Source organism: Staurois parvus, unplaced genomic scaffold, assembly GCF_062004578.1.
Source record: "Staurois parvus isolate SC_StPar_1 unplaced genomic scaffold, SC_StPar_1.0 ptg000188l, whole genome shotgun sequence".
Taxonomy (NCBI): Eukaryota; Metazoa; Chordata; class Amphibia; order Anura; family Ranidae; genus Staurois; species Staurois parvus.
The window spans coordinates 302,714-319,532 of NW_028317984.1; the positions used below are offsets into that span (position 1 = coordinate 302,714).

At 45.1% G+C, this 16,819-nt stretch overlaps 1 protein-coding gene across 2 annotated transcripts in view; it reads right to left on the reverse strand.

Annotated features, from left to right (window-relative positions):
* Positions 1-16,399, reverse strand: part of BLTP3A (bridge-like lipid transfer protein family member 3A) — a 98,838-nt gene extending 82,439 nt beyond the window's left edge. For both annotated transcript variants that reach the window (XM_089677558.1, XM_089677557.1), the window contains exon 1: positions 16,223-16,399. In XM_089677558.1, the coding sequence (XP_089533684.1) occupies positions 16,223-16,266 (44 nt within the window). In that variant the 5' untranslated portion in view covers positions 16,267-16,399. The remainder of the gene's footprint in view (positions 1-16,222) is intronic.
* Positions 16,400-16,819: the final 420 nt, after the last annotated feature.

The window sequence follows — 16,819 nt, forward strand, 5'->3', positions numbered from 1 at the left end:
GTTAGCTCTTACGTGGAAGCACTGACTAGGCTAGATACTGTGCCATGGGGGATCGGAAAAGAATTGTCAAAAGTTCTGCGTAGCAAGGTAATGGAACTTTATAAAGATGGAAAAGGACATAAAAAGATTTCCAAAGCCTTGAATATGCCAATCAGTACTGTTAAATCACCTATTAAAAAGTGAAAAGTTCTGGGATCTCTTGATACCAAGCCAAGGTCAGGTAGACCAAGAAAGATTCCAGTACTCCTCTTAGACTCAGTCCCTTACTGAAAGCCGGCTAGCAGCTGCTGATCACTGTGGAGTTTTGTAACAGTTTTTTTTTTGTTTCTCTGTCTGATTGGTTAACACAGTTCATTTATATTTGGTTAATATATATTTTGTCTTTAAATACTTGTGCTGGTGGCATCTTATGACACTTATTTTTGCAGATTAAAAAGAAAATTAGCAGTTGCATGTTTTGTTATTTTATACTGTTTTACCTAAATCGTTCTGCAGGACTTTTCGTATAGCGAAAAATTTGTAAAGCGAAAACGCCATTTACATAGGAATGCATTGAAAACGAATGAATCCGTTCCAAGGGTCAGAAAAAAGTAAACACTACTAAAATACTTCATGAGTTATTTTATCAAGTGATGCAGTATTTTAGTAGTGACAACCATGTGTTAATGTTTCAGCTGTCAGCGGGGTTCCCCATTAACAGCTGAATGTAAAAGAATTGCCGGCAATTAAAAAAAATTATTTAAAAAACGGGGTCTAGTATGGATTTTGAGGGGAACTTCCATGCCAAAATTTAAAAAAAATGGCGTGCCCCCCCCAAAATCCATTCCAGACCCTTATTCGAGCATGCAGCCCGGCAGGTCAGGAAACAAGGGGGGGGGGGGACGAGCGAGGGCCCCCCGAACCATACCAGGCCACATGCCCTCAACATGGGGGGTGCTTTGGGGCAGAGGGGCTCCCCCCCTCAAAGCACCTTGTCCTCATGTTGAGGGCATGTGACCTGAGGTTCAGGCGGGGGGGCACTCGCTCATCCCCCCCCCCTTTCCTGATCTGCTGGGCTGCATGCTCGGATAAGGGTCTGGTATGGATTTTGGGGGGGAACCCCCACGGCATTTTTTTTTTTTTTGGCGTAGGAGTTCCCCTCAAAATCCATACCAGACCCGAAGGGCCTGGCAAGACAGAGAGGAGGAAAGTCTGGTTTTCAGCTGCTGCAGGGAAGAGAGTCACACAAGGAATCGGTTCCTGTAATTGCCCCCCTCCCCTTCCTGCTTTACCAATCGCCCCCTCTCCTGTCCATGATGCCCCATACAGGAGAACTGACTGTACCTCCTACTGGAGGGATAAATTCTGCTGTCTGTTGAGGCCTATCCATGAAGAGAGGCAAGCTCATTTAACCTGGCTTTGCTTCACTCTTTGTTAATAAGATTCATGGTAGTTCATCAAATGCTGATCAAAGGATTTCTACCAGTTCAATTTAAGGGAGGAAAACAATGACATTATTTTTAAATTAGATTATACCATTACTTATTATATTACTTACTCTGTAAACATCATGTCTGAATTTACTTCCCACATGAGACTTGCTTTCTTAAATAACACAAGCTTTAAGCGTGAATAGTTTTCAACAAACTGTTCTCTGTTCTTGCTCTGGAAAATCATATGAGGCCTGTAAAATTGGTCAAATTTCTCAATTTCATGGCTTTAGAAATATAGTTACAAAAAATTCTAAATTGTTTGTTTTTCTGACTAGTCCTGATTGCTATTTTAAAATAGCACAGTGGAACCATTTTAAAACAAAAACAGTTTCATCAGTTTGACAAGTTTTTTTGTGCTGAAATACCACTTACAAATTGCTGATAGGGTCAAGTCTTAATTAGTTCTGCTTCTGGGCTCTAAAATCGCACAGTGTAGTACTACATAACCCCAATGCATCAGCATTAGACCGCTTCACACTGAGCAGCTACTCTTTGGCTACAGTGCAGTGTACCTTTCCGTGGGGGTTCGCTGCACTTTCCCATACACTTCTATTATGTTCCATGGTTTTGGTGCGCATTCTAAATACACATTGCCAAACAACAGGATTCCCTTTCTTTTCTATGAGGCCTTTTCACACCTGTGCAATGCATTGCTGTACAATAGGGACAATACTACAGGTCCTTTTTTGGTGCATCAATGCATGTTTTCAGCCCCATGGACTTCAATGGCAGTGCATGAAAAACACATGAAAATGCAGCTTGCAAAGGAGTGGGATGCTATGCCTGTGAGCTTTGCCCAATTACCAGTTGCCCCAATATGTACCATAGTCATCAGAATAGCTACCTACTATTCAGAAACGCTCAAAGAAAAATGAAAGTGAGCGCTAGATTAAGAGCTGCTGTACGCCAAAAGGTACCCATAAACCTGCAGAAAGTATGTAAAGAGAGGGCGCAGCGCTAAGGATAATGAAATTACCTCTGATACATAAAAATATAGTAAACAATTTATGAATATGTGACTATCTTGTGCTAAAACAACATGCCAAAAAAGTCCTTAGAAGTAACAAAGTGGTGATTCAAAACGTGTCTTCTGGTGATCAAAAATGATTGAATCATACACTCACCAGATGCATAATTCAAATATGCATGTAGATAATAATAATCTTATCCAGGTATCCAAGCGAAGTCATCTTAAGGTCGGATACGACATCTTAAGGTCACCATCTGGGCACATCTGTCCGTTCGAGTTCCCCTTTATGGATCGTGTGCTTCCACACTAAAACACCTCTCAGCTGTCTTCCCAGGTGGCTCTGCGGGTGGTGGACTCGACAAGGGTCCAGGAAGTCATAAAACTATGAAATGCAATCAGGAGGAGTGACATCACAGGCACAGAAACCTGCTGTATATAGCTAAAGGAGGGAAAAATTGGCACGCCAGGAGCAGCTGGTGATCAAGGAATCAGAGGAGATAGCGGACCACCTGGGCCTCGAGGACCTTTGGGATCTAAAGGACAACAGGGAGAACTTGGGCTAGAAGGCCATAGAGGACAATCTGGTGAAAGAGGAAACAAAGGAGGAGCAGGACCCTTGTCGAGTCATATGTCATATCCGATCTTAAGATGACTTTGCTTGGATACCTGGATAAGATTATTATTATCTACATGCTGTGACAGTGTGGCAATCTGTCACCCAGGATTCTCAACAAGGCAGGTTGAGGGGCTCCAGGGTAAGTGTTTGATGCAGAGGAAAGTGGCTTTTCACTTTCCTCCTTTGTTTGTAAGGTCTGTTTTGGGATCTGGAGCCTGGAGATTTCAAAGAGATCTGGGAGGGATGAAATCTCCAATCCTGGGGCCAGGTTTTTGGAATGGCCAGGAGACTGATTGCACAGGTGTGTGCAGGCCTTTTCAGAGAGTCAGGACCAGGGTTCTGGGCTCCACCCCGGCAGCTAGGAGTCAGGAGGGCTCCACCTGGAAGACAGGAGTCAGGTGGGCTTCGCCTAGGAGAGGTGGAAGCCAAAAGCAGCAAGGGGCTGCTAGAGACTAGCTGTGTGCTAGTGGCCATAATTCTTGAAGAAGTCTGCAGGAGACAGACATGAAGCTGAGTATAAGCCAGGAGGCTGAACCATTGTTTTGTGGATGATCGATACCCCTGTGTGGGAAACTTCTGTTTTGATTTCTTTCATTTAAATAAAAGTGGGCTAAAAAAGGTTTTAAAAAAGAAAGCGAGTAGCTGTGTGCGTTTAAAAGCTCTACCACTTTGAATCGAGTTCCCACATATGGTGGCGGATGCAGTGGGCAGAATTGGAGATCCCGGTGATTGAAGTAAGTTCATCAGTTATATGAACTGTTTGGTGCATAAGTCTGCACTATCTGTGTGTGCAGGTGAGGAGAACCTGCTAAAGAAAAGGACTTTGCCTTAAAGAGACAGTGTTCCATGTTGCTGAACTGTGTAACACACTGCTGTGTGCATGACTGCAAAGATGAGCCGGTCAAAACAGAAAAAGGAGGCAATGTTTGCCGAAATGAGAGAGAGAGCCCTGTGGCTAGGGGGTTATATACCGCATGCCCCAGCCAAGCCGGGAAATTTAGATGTGGGTGAATCTGCTGTGGACTGGTGCAAGCGGCACCTGGCAGCATTGAACCAACCTAAAGAGGAAAGCAAGCCAACCTTCACTGCAAGGAGAGAGCTTCAGGATGTCCGTACCTGGGAGAGGGGTGTTGTTGCCCATGGCAACGCTGCTGCAGTTAAACCAGTAGCTGTTGTGAAAAATGTGAATGTGTCATGGCTTGAAAGTTGGTCCAGCAGAGAGAAGCCTATGCTATGTGCAAGGAGAGGAGCTGACCAGAGGCCAGGACCAAGAGTGAAGGCCCATAGCAACACAAAGGAGGCCAGTCGGGTTGTCTGTGTACAGGGGGCTATGTCGTACAAGGATCATGGCAAGTGGCATCAAGAGGAGCCAATACAGCGTGTTGGAAAGAGCCAGCAAAGTTCTGCTTGGAGAGTGCAATCTCCCATGGCGACCGGAGAAAAAGTAGTGCCTGGAAGGAGGAGCTGCATTGAAGATGTGGCTCAGTGTCCCAACAAAGATAAGAGTGGAAATGTACCATGCCTGGAATGTGGTCAGTGGGGGCATGGGATCTTTTCCTGTCCCAGACTCTGGAATACCGCTGATACTGGGCAAATGTCTACAACTGCAAGTACAGAGTCTTGTTTTAAAATGCCAGCAACCACCTCTGGCAACAGGGAGGAAGTTCCTGTTGGGCCTGCAGGGGGTGCCAGAGAGTCCATGGAGCCTATGAGGGCGTCTGTTACTTCACCTTGGGGTAAGGGAAAAGTTGACAAGGAAAGTGCAGTTGAGGATGCATTTATGAGACGACGCACTCAAATGAAGATGGTGACACCTACTACTGTGGTGGGTAAGACTGTGTGTGATAAAACCATGGCTGGGACTGTCATGTTGAGAAGGACTGGTTATGAGACTGTCCATTCTGATGTAGGAGTGACCCCAGTTAGTTGGGCCACTGAATGTGCTTTTGAGAGTGACTTTTCCCTGTGCAGTGCCTTGTACAGTGGGGAGGTAGGAATTAAAGTAAAACCTGTGCATGGTTCTCAAAAAGCAAGTGATGTCACTAATGTGTGCCAGTCACAGGTTGGTAGTAGGCTAGTACAGCCCACAAGAGCTACAAATGCTGATGATGTTGTTGTGAAATGTACTGCTGTTGGGAGAACCCTGAGCTCTTGCAGTGCAAAAGCTGTAATTAAAGATGGGTCATTTCCCATAGCAACTGGTGGTAAGACAGCACAGGTGTCCTTAGACATCTCCAGGGGTCTCCGTGTATTGGAGCCGGAGGTTGCCCTGGACAACTGCGATGTCACTCTGGTGGAGCAGAGTGGAACTGCACCGTGTCATAGGAGTGTGTTGGTGCAGTCTAACAATACGGAAAGTGTTCAGGTGAACAGCGGGTTAATGCAGCCTGGCAAAAATGCAAATGTGTGGGTAGTTCAGGAAGCACCACCAGAGCAAAGTGGTGGATGTGAGGTATTGCAATCTGCAGTTGGAAAACAGGTGTTACCCAAGTCTGATGTGATCCAGAGTGAATTGTGCAATGGATCTGCAACTAAGCCCATCTATTCTTATGTGTCTCCTTGGGCAGATGGATCGGTGCTGAGGAGCACTGACGAATTGAGCACATATACAATGGATTGGGATAGTTGGGGTAAAAGGCTAATCTCATTGATAGATGAGGTTTTTATGCAAAAAAATAAGGTGGACACTGTTTCTGCTGTGCCAGCAGGAGGATCTATAGAACAGCCTATAGATAAAGGTGTGCATACAGCAGAGACTTTGTCTGTGACCCACAAAAGTGATGTTGGCATGGAGTGTCAAAATGATGTTGTCACTGGGAATGATCGGGGGCAGCTTGTGGATGCTGAGTCTGAGACGTTGAGAGTGAGCCCAGCACATGGCAGCGCTCTGGTGGAGCACCAGGCTGTGGTTACCTCCAGCTCTGAGGAGGTCCCTTTAAAAATTTCAACTTCTCAAGTCTCATCAGGTGAGTCTCTCAGCGTTCCCAGTGCCCTAAATATGGTCAGGAAGGTCTTAGGTTTAGAGTCAAGTGGTTGGGTTGTAACCAAAGTTTTAAAGGAGATGCTTGAACTTTGGAATGTACAACCAATGTATACTGGGGTGTTTCCTCCACAGTCGGATGGTCTGGTACTGCGGAGTACCACTAGGTGGAGCACCGAATGGCTGGCTGTACAGATCAAAGGGAAACAAGAAAGTTGTTTGTTTCGGAATTTGTTGATAGTGTTAAAAGTTGTATCAGGGTACGCCACTGGGTTACCTGTAAATGTGATATATGAGAAATGTCTTGGAGTATTGGAAAATTAGTCAAAAAAGGTTTCACCTCCTAACAGCCAGGTGGGAAGCATTTCTGCTGCTATGGTCCAGGATGGTGCTGATCAGTTGTCAGTGAAGGGCGTGTTGACTGCACCATTGGACAAACCACATGAGATGGAAGGGCCGGGCATGGACCAGAGAACAGCAGAGATCCTGACCAGGGCTCAGACGGATGTGCATAAAGAAATCAGGGTCATTGGGCCAAAAAGAGGTTTATGTCACAGGTCTGATAAGACATCTGAAATACAGGGAGAAATGGTATGTGAAAACTGGCAAAATAGATCAAAAGAGAGCTCATCTGTACCGGGTTTGGATACAGATCCAACTGGTGTAGGAAAAGTTAAAATGGTTGGACAGCTGCTTGCAGAGTGCATGACACCGGGTGAAGTGGCATTTTGTGAGGTTCACGTGGGTGATGGCTGCCCTATGGTGTATGTGCCCTCTGCAGACACTGTCCACAAATGCTAGAAAAGGTATTGAAATGTGTAATATTGACTGGAAGTTATCTGTTCATGGTAAACTGAATGCTGTGGTAATGAGTCATGATGGTTTGATAGCTAAAGGTACAAGAAATCAGGGGGGTGGTCCTGGTACAAATACAGTAGAAATAGTTTCCCTACAGCCTTGGGACAGTAATACTGAGAGAGGTATTAGGAAACCTGAGCACCTGAAGCAAAGGGGCAGAAAGGTCGATAGAAAGGCCAGAGGGACCCCATTAGGATTTCAAGAGAGAAAGTGTTTATGGAAGTGCACCCGGAAAAAGAGTAGGCAAGGTCTGAGTAGAGCCCATAGCAGAGTGACAATGAGGCTTGGGGAGAGACACCAAAGGAATCATTGGGTAGAGTTCCCCTTTAGGAAAGGTATAGTCAGACCAAATTGGACCCCTGTAAGTGAAAGCTGGCACAGAGGTGCCAGAAGGTATAAGTTGTGTGTTCTGCCCCCTACGGGATCAAAACAAAGGGGGGGGGGGGATATGTGACAGTGTGGCAATCTGTCACCCAGGATTCTCAACAAGGCAGGTTGAGGGGCTCCAGGGTAAGTGTTTGATGCAGAGGAAAGTGGCTTTTCACTTTCCTCCTTTGTTTGTAAGGTCTGTTTTGGGATCTGGAGCCTGGAGATTTCAAAGAGATCTGGGAGGGATGAAATCTCCAATCCTGGGGCCAGGTTTTTGGAATGGCCAGGAGACTGATTGCACAGGTGTGTGCAGGCCTTTTCAGAGAGTCAGGACCAGGGTTCTGGGCTCCACCCCGGCAGCTAGGAGTCAGGAGGGCTCCACCCCGGCAGCTAGGAGTCAGGAGGGCTCCACCTGGAAGACAGGAGTCAGGTGGGCTTCGCCTAGGAGAGGTGGAAGCCAAAAGCAGCAAGGGGCTGCTAGAGACTAGCTGTGTGCTAGTGGCCATAATTCTTGAAGTCTGCAGGAGACAGACATGAAGCTGAGTATAAGCCAGGAGGCTGAACTGTTGTTTTGTGGATGATCGATACCCCTGTGTGGGAAACTTCTGTTTTGAACTTTCATTTAAATAAAAGTGGGCTAAAAAAGGCTTTAAAAAAGAAAGTGAGTAGCTGTGTGCGTTTAAATCTCTACCACTTTGAAGCGAGTTCCCACAATGCATATTTGAATTATGCATCGGGTGAGTGTATGATTCAATCATTTTTGATCACCAGAAGACACGTTTTGAATAACCACTTTGTTATTTCTAAGGGCTTTTTTGGCACGTTGTTTTAGCACAAGATAGTCACATATTCATAAATTGTTTGCTATATTTTTATGTATCAGAGGTAATGTCATTATCCTTAGCGCTGCGCCCTCTCTTTACATATTCAAAAACACTGCAAGAAAATCCCCACAGGGTTCAAAGAGACCACTCTGCATACCACTGTGTAATGGCCATGTTATTCAGGTGTAGCACACTGCAAGCTAAGGGGTCTCTATGCATCTTCCCACTGGCTTTCTACAAGATGCAGTGTACAGCGAGGTAGAATATATGAATGACTTATTCTCACTTGACTAACACAGTTATGCTCTGATCTATGACTGTTTGTTCTCCATGGTCTGGGGCTACCAACATAGCAAAGAAATGGGGACAACCTAGTGAAGAAAAGATCAAAAAAGAAGCGTGATAGATGATACTGGAGCATTTAGAAATGTGTCCACAAGTATCACATAATTTAAAGCAATGTTTCTCCACCAGGGTACTGCGGCACCCCTGGGTTTCCCCGAGGTGCTGCACAGGATCCTATTTACTCCGGATCAGCTCTAAAGCCAGGATATGAAACGTCCTTTATTGCTATACTGATGGTGGCTGGTTGCCTGCGGAAAACTAAAAGAGAAGGCGGATACAAGACCAGTCATCCTGCACAAGGAGAGTAAGCAGCAGTGACTGTTCTTAATACAGGGAACTCCTGTACAGAGGCAAATTACAGTTGTTTCATTCTGGATTACTGTAAAGAGATGGAAAAAAACAATACACAAAGCACACCAAGATTACAATATTTATTTAGCTCGGATTCCAGCTTCAAACATAGTGCCTTGTTAGAGATTTGTGTATTTGAGTTTCCTCACTACTTTTCAAGCATGCATTAGCCCCATTTGAACCTAGCTGTCTTTGTGATTTATTAGCACATTTTCATCTTTTACAGTACTGTGCAAGTTTTAGACACTTGTGAAAAAAATGCTGTAAAGTGAGGATGCTCTCAAAAATAATGAAGTAGATTTACAGGGGTTGGACAAAAAAAATGGAAACACTACATGATTTACAGGTGTGAAAGCGATTATATGTTTTGCATTGAAAGCGGTCGTGATGTAACGCTTTTGCTTCTGCTGTGTGATGAGACACCTGGCCACCTAGATGGGTAGCCTCACTTTCGTCATTCATTGCATGCAAGAGTCATGTCAGATCTTACTGAGCATCAATGAGGGCTAATTGTTGATGCCCACTTAGCTTGTGCCTCTGTGACTGAAGTTGCCAATTAATTTGTGGGGTCACCAGGTACAGTGTCAAAGGTTAAGATGGCATATACAGTTTCCATGAAAATGTCATCTGATAAGCATAAGCGCAGTTGACATGGTCAACTGACAGAAAGAGACAAAAAGGACATTGAGGATTGTGACCCGGAATAAAAAAACAACTGCTGCAAAAGTGACTTTTCACGGGACTGAGATTGAGCTCTCAGTCACTTTTGCAGCAGTTGTGGTGTGGTAGTGTGTTTTTTTATTTAAGGGTAAAAAAAAAAGCTATCAAATTCTTTTTTATTTAGGTTTATTGCTATAACAATGAAATAACAAGCCCCCAATGTGACAGCATTGGGCAGGTGAGGGCTCCTCTTTATGGAGACATCAGGGTTTCTTTTGGCCCCTAATGTCTCCCCTGAACTCTGCTGAAGCAGATTAAGAACAGACCCTGCTCAAACAGCAGCTTCTCTGGCTACGCCGACCGGGATTCAACAGCTCTGAACCTACAAATGCCATCAGAGAGGCATCTGATTAGTCCCAAATACTTTCAAATGGGACAGAAGCAAACTAAGACAGATAAGTATCCATTTACATCTATGAGATGTGGCAATGTACCGTATGTGCATAGATTAACGGTTTTCTATGCATTTTACATACGTTGCATGCAGATAATTTACAGTAAAATGCATGTAACATTTTTGTTATGCATGGTAATAAGTTACTGTGTGTTGTGGTGCTTTAAAATGTTCATAGTAAAGAGCATTAATGAATGGCACTGCAGCGCACCTACAATAAAAACACCACTACCCGCACATTCCCACGGCCCACAGATGTGAACAAGGACAGGGCTCGTCTATACATGTGCATTGCTGAACACAAATTGTTGGGCATTTCATGAGCATTAAGTTAAGAAGCCCATTCATTTTTAATGGGCCGCAATGCACTTAAAAAACTGTATGCATAGTTAGTCTGGCTGAAAAAAAGACAAAAGTCCATACAGTTCAACCATTAAAAAAAAAAAGTTATAATCCTATAACCACAGGTGATCCAGAGGAAGGCAAAAAAAACCCAGCAAAGCATGATCCTTCAGGAGAAAAAAAATCCTTCCTGATCCCCCAAGAGGCAATCGGATATTCCCTGGATCAACTTTACCTATAAATGTTAGTATCCAGTTATATTCTGTGTATCCAAGAAAGAATCCAGGACTTTTTTAAAGCAATCCACTGAGCTGGCCAGAACCAACTCTGGAGGGAGTCTATTCCACATTTTCACAGCTCTCACTGTGAAGAAACCTTTCCGTATTTGCAGATTAAATTTCTTTTCCTCCAGACGTAAAGAGTGCCCCCTTGTCCTCTGTGATGACCTCAGGGTGAATAGCTCTACATCGAGTTCACTATATGAACCACTGATGTATTTATACATGTTGATCATATCCCCCTTAATCTCTTCTCAAGAGAGAATAAATTCAGTTCCTCTAATCTTTCCTCATAGCTGAGCTCCTCCATGTCTCTTATCAGTTTGGTTGCCTTTCTGTGTACTTTCTCCAGTTCCCCAATGTTCTTTTAGTGAATTGGTGCCCAAAATTGAACTGCATATTCCAGATGAGGTCTTACTAATGATTTGTACAGGGGTAATATGATATCTCTCTCTCTGGACTCTATACCTCTTAATACAAGAGAGGATTTTGCTCGCTTTAGAAACCGCAGCTTGGCATTGCATGCCATTATTAAGCTTGTGATCTACCAGAACTCCCAGATCCTTCTCCATCATTGATTCCCCCGGTTGTACTCCCCCTAGTATGTATGATGCATGCATATTCTTAGCTCCCAAGTGCATAACCTTACATTTATCAACATTAAACCTCATTTTCCACATAGTTACGCAATTAAACAGTGCATTGAGGTTGGCTTGTAAATTGAAGACATCCTGTAAGGAAGTTATTCCACTGCACAGCTTGGTGTCATCTGCAAAGACTGAAATTATATTTTTAATCCCAGACCCTATATTGTTTATAAATATATTAAAATGTAAAGTAAGGGTCCCAACACTGAACCCTGAGGTACACCACTGATGACCCTAGACCATTCAGAGTATGAATCATTAACCACTACTCTCTGAATACGATCTTTTAGCCAGTTTTCTATCCATTTACATACAGATTTTTACAAGCCTATAGACTTTACCTTACACATTAGCCATGTGTGGTTAACTGTGTCAAACGCTTTTGCAAAATCCAAGTATACCACGTCCACCGACACCCCTCTGTCCAAGGTTTTGCTCACCCCCTCATAAAAAGAAATCAGATTTGTTTGACAACTTCTGTCTTTCATGAATCCATGCTGTCTGTTGTTTAAAATATTTTTTTTTCCAGCAAGAACTCATCTATGTGGTCTTTTATTAAACTCTCCAGTATCTTCCCAACTATAGAAGTTAAACTAACAGGTCTATAGTTACTTGGTAAAGATTTTGACCCCTTTTTAAATATAGGCACCACATTGGCCTTACGCCAATCCAGTGGTACTATGCCAGTCATTAAAGAGTCCCTAAAAATTAGAAACAATGGCTTTGAAATGACAGAGCTCAATTCTTTAACCCCTTCACGCCTAAGGGTAAAACAAATCTAAAGGCCTAAGCACAATTCTGCACCGTTGACATGTGATAGCAAAACCGTACATATCATCACAACTACTTTGCACATCCAGGTGGATTATACCTTGATTTTTTCAGGACAAATTGGGCTTTCATTTGGTGGTAAATGGTAATGGATATCTCCTGATTTTTTTTTATTATCAAAGGAAAACTGGCCAAAAATAGTAAAAAAAATCCTTTTTTTTTTATTTAGCTATGTGTTTCTTGTTATGACCATAACCTACCACCAAAGAGCAACCCAAAATAAATTCTCCAGCTCTTGACGATCGCAGCGATACCATATATGTGTATGTTATTTGTTGTTTGTACCCGTAGTACAGCCCAGAAACCATAGTGCGCATTTTGTTTTTGTCTTTTTTTTTTTTACCTAAAACACACTAACACTAACTGACACTGACATTAACACTAACTGACACGGATACCAATTTTTTTTTAAACCCTGACCTTGACCTTTGACCCTGACCTTTGACCTTGACCCTGACCTAAACACTAACCCTGGCACTGAACTAGATCAAACCTTGATCTAGGTATTTTTTTTAATTTTTTCTTTTATTTTTTTAATATTTATTTATTTATCTTTTTTTTTTTTTTTACAAACTTTTTTTTTCTTCTCTCTGACAGGAGTTCGAGAGATACAATGTATCTCTCTTCTCCATTCATAGAGAGAGAGAGAAAAAAAACAAGGGGGCCGGGCTGCACAGTGACTGATCACTGTGATAGCCAATCAGAGGCTATCACAGCGATCATGTGACCCGGGACCGGGAGTCCCGGGTCCCGATCGTTAGAACGGGACCCGGTGCTCTCAGTGACACCGCGGTCTCGGTGCTGGGAGCGCGCTGAGGGGCGCGCTCCCAACACAAAGACAGGTACGCAAATATGCGGCCCCACGGAAAAAAGCCCAGGTCCGTGAGGCCGCATATTTGTTTTACGTCGGCGTCAAGGGGTTAAGGACCCGTGGGTGTATGCCATCCGGTCCAGGTGCTTTATTCACCTTTATTCTGTCTAAATATTTCTGGATCATATCAATTGTGAGCCAATGTGGATCATCTGGAGCTGTGTCAATACCATGCCCATTATGGACAAAAGCTCCCCCATGCTCCTTTGTATACACAGAGCTGAAGGTATTTAATACATTTTCCTTCTCTTTGTCTGCAGTCACCCCCTCTAGATTATTTTGAAAAGGGCCTAAATGCTCAGACCGGACCTTTTTACTATTAATATATTTGCAATTTGTCGTTCGTTTTCCATTTTTGCAGCCTTTATTTCCTTTTTACATATTCTGTTATATTCTTTGTAATGTTTAAACGATAATAGCGTAATGGCGCCGATCAGCGTCTTATAGTGGGACTGCGGTGGGCATTCTGACAACTAACTGCCACTAACATATCCAGTTACACTAATAGTGACCAGTGCTAATAAAAAGCACTGACACTGTACTAATGACACTGGGCAGGAAGGGGTTTAACATCTGGGGCGATCACAGGGTTAACTGTGTGCTGTGTGCCGTTTTACTAACTGCTGTGTGTGTTGTGTTGTGCTGTGTATGCATGCTGCTTTGTATTACTCTGCTATGTAAAGCAATACAAAGCAGCATGTTGATGCTGACAGGGGAGAGGTCTGTATTGTTTACATACAGACCTCTCACCTGTCAGTGTAGCTTGGTGATCGCCAGGTGCTGGCGGGGAATCTCTGGTCGGGGCCTGGTGATCAACAGTTGTAGCCAATGGCGGCGCGGGTGCGCCCCCCTACCCGGTAATGCAAAATATATGTATATATACCGTATTTTTCGGTCCAAAAGACGCACTTTTCCCCCCCAAAAAAATGGGGGAAAATGTCTGTGTGTCTTATGGAGCAAATATGGAGAGGCCGGCCTGCTATTCCCCCCCCCGTGTTAAAATACCGGGCCGGCCGTTTGGCTCTTCTCTGCAGACCTCCAGCGGTCCTGCCTGTTCCTCGGTCCAGCGCTGTCCTCAGTCTTTTCTCCCCGGCGCCAGCATGGACACCCAGCTGTGACAGTTTGCGGCTTCACAGCCGGTTGCCCACTACGCATGCGTGAGAAGCGCTGCGCTTTTTGAATGGCCCTGTAATCTTCTGGGATCTGTCACGTGTACCAGAAGATTATGGGGAGGGAGGGGGAAGGACAACACCACAGAAGTGGGAGAGGATACCTGTCAATCAATTTCAGGTACCTGCTCCCCCCCTCCACTCCCCACAGGTTTGCAGTCTCTTGTCATCTCCTATAGTGTGTTTGCAGTCTCTGGTCATCTGTACTGTATCCGCAGTCTCCGGTCATCTCGTGTAGTACGTCCGCAGTCTCCGGTCATCTCCTGTAGTACGTCCGCAGTCTCCGGTCATCTCCTGTAGTACGTCCGCAGTCTCCGGTCATCTCCTGTACTGTCCCCGCAGTCTCCGGTCATCTCCTGTACTGTCCCCGCAGTCTCCGGTCATCTCCTGTACTGTCCCCGCAGTCTCCGGTCATCTCCTGTACTGTCCCCGCAGTCTCCGGTCATCTCCTGTACTGTCCCCGCAGTCTCCGGTCATCTCCTGTACTGTCCCCGCAGTCTCCGGTCATCTCCTGTACTGTCCCCGCAGTCTCCGGTCATCTCCTGTACTGTGTCTGCAGTCTCCGGTCATCTCCTGTACTGTGTCCGCAGCCTCCGGTCATCTCCTGTACTGTGTCCGCAGTCTCCGGTCATCTCCTGTACTGTGTCCGCAGTCTCTGGTCATCTCCTGTACTGTGTCCGCAGTCTCTGGTCATCTCCTGTACTGTGTCCGCAGTTTCTGGTCATCTCCTGTACTGTGTCCGCAGTCTCTGGTCATCTCCTGTACTGTCCGCAGTCTCTGGTCATCTCCTGTACTGTGTCCGCAGTCTCTGGTCATCTCCTGTACTGTGTCCGCAGTCTCTGGTCATCTCCTGTACTGTGTCCGCAGTCTCTGGTCATCTCCTGTACTGTGTCCGCAGTCTCTGGTCATCTCCTGTACTGTGTCCGCAGTCTCTGGTCATCTCCTGTACTGTGTCCGCAGTCTCTGGTCATCTCCTGTACTATGTCCGCAGTCTCTGGTCATCTCCTGTACTGTGTCCGCAGTCTCTGGTCATCTCCTGTACTGTGTCCGCAGTTTCTGGTCATCTCCTGTACTGTGTCCGCAGTCTCTGGTCATCTCCTGTACTGTCCGCAGTCTCTGGTCATCTCCTGTACTGTGTCAGCAGTCTCTGGTCATCTCCTGTACTGTGTCCGCAGTCTCTGGTCATCTCCTGTACTGTGTCCGCAGTTTCTGGTCATCTCCTGTACTGTGTCCGCAGTCTCTGGTCATCTCCTGTACTGTCCGCAGTCTCTGGTCATCTCCTGTACTGTGTCAGCAGTCTCTGGTCATCTCCTGTACTGTCCGCAGTCTCTGGTCATCTCCTGTACTGTGTCCGCAGTCTCTGGTCATCTCCTGTACTGTGTCCGCAGTCTCTGGTCATCTCCTGTACTGTGTCCGCAGTCTCTGGTCATCTCCTGTACTATGTCCGCAGTCTCTGGTCATCTCCTGTACTGTGTCCGCAGTCTCTGGTCATCCCTGTACTGTGTTCGCTGTCTCTGGTCATTTCCTGGACTATGTCTGCAGTCCATTAGTTCAGAATGTTTTTCCTGTTTTCCTCCTCTAAAATATAGGTGCGTCTTATAGAGTGAAAAATACGGGGTGTGTGTATATATATATATATATATATATATATACACACACCTAATTTTGTGCAGCCCTGTAGTAACAGTAGTTCTGCTACAGGGCGGTCTGGAAGTGGTTAAACAGAGTTTTTGGTTTGTGTGTCTCTGACATAATGTAGCTCTGCTTCAAACTCAAGACTGTAATCCTTTACTTTGATTGGTTGGCTCTGCTGCTTTTAGAGAATATAAGTGGCTGCAAGGGCTTTCCAGGGCCATACTGGGGGTTTAATGTGAAATCTGTGCTGGCAGCAAACAAATGCAGGAACTGTATATAGAACAGTGGAGGCTGTCCATGGTTTATCAATAAGAACACAGAGCCCAGACACACTGGAAGCTGATGAAAAGCCCTCGGGTAACAATGGGCAGAGAGAGCAAACACGAAGAGTCAGGCCGGCATTGGATTCTATTAGTCGGAGCTCTTCATTTCATGAGCCGTCCATAGCATCTTCCACAGACCTCACTCCTCCCACAAAGCAGCCAATGACCTCATCGTGTGTGTGCAGAAATTCCCGCTTTCCGGACTCTTTACAGAGCCCAGCTCGTACCTTGATAAGTGTTTTAAGATTTGCCTCTTGATGATTCCAGCCATCCCCGAGCCGCTTGTTATGCCTCATCCACCTCCAGCCTGCAGTCCTCCGCCTGCATCCCGACCCTGTGTCAACCAGATCTACCATAGAGAAGAACGGCAGGGCTGACAGACCTCCAGTTCCTTAGAAACCGGAGACGCTACGCCGCCATCTTGGTGCTCTCAGTGCTCCCGGCGAGCATGTCGAATCCGCAATGACGAGGCCATCATAGAGATCTCCTGTGCGCAGCATCTTTCACCAAATACCTGCTTACTTCTGTCTGTGGTGGTTGCTGCAGTCATAGTCTGGCCATTTAGAAGAAGTTAACCATATTGCTTTAAAAAAAAAAAGGCCTGGATTATTTCCTAGATACACAGAATATAACTGGATGCTAACATTTATAGGGAAAGTTAATCCAGGGAATATCCGATTGCCTCTCGGGGGATCAGGAAGCAATTTGTTCCCCTGCAGGAGCAAATTGGATCATGCTTTGCTGGGTTTTTTTTGCTTCCTCTGGATCAACTGTGGGTGTAGGATTAGAACTTCTTTTTTATTTTATGGTTGAACTGGATGGAC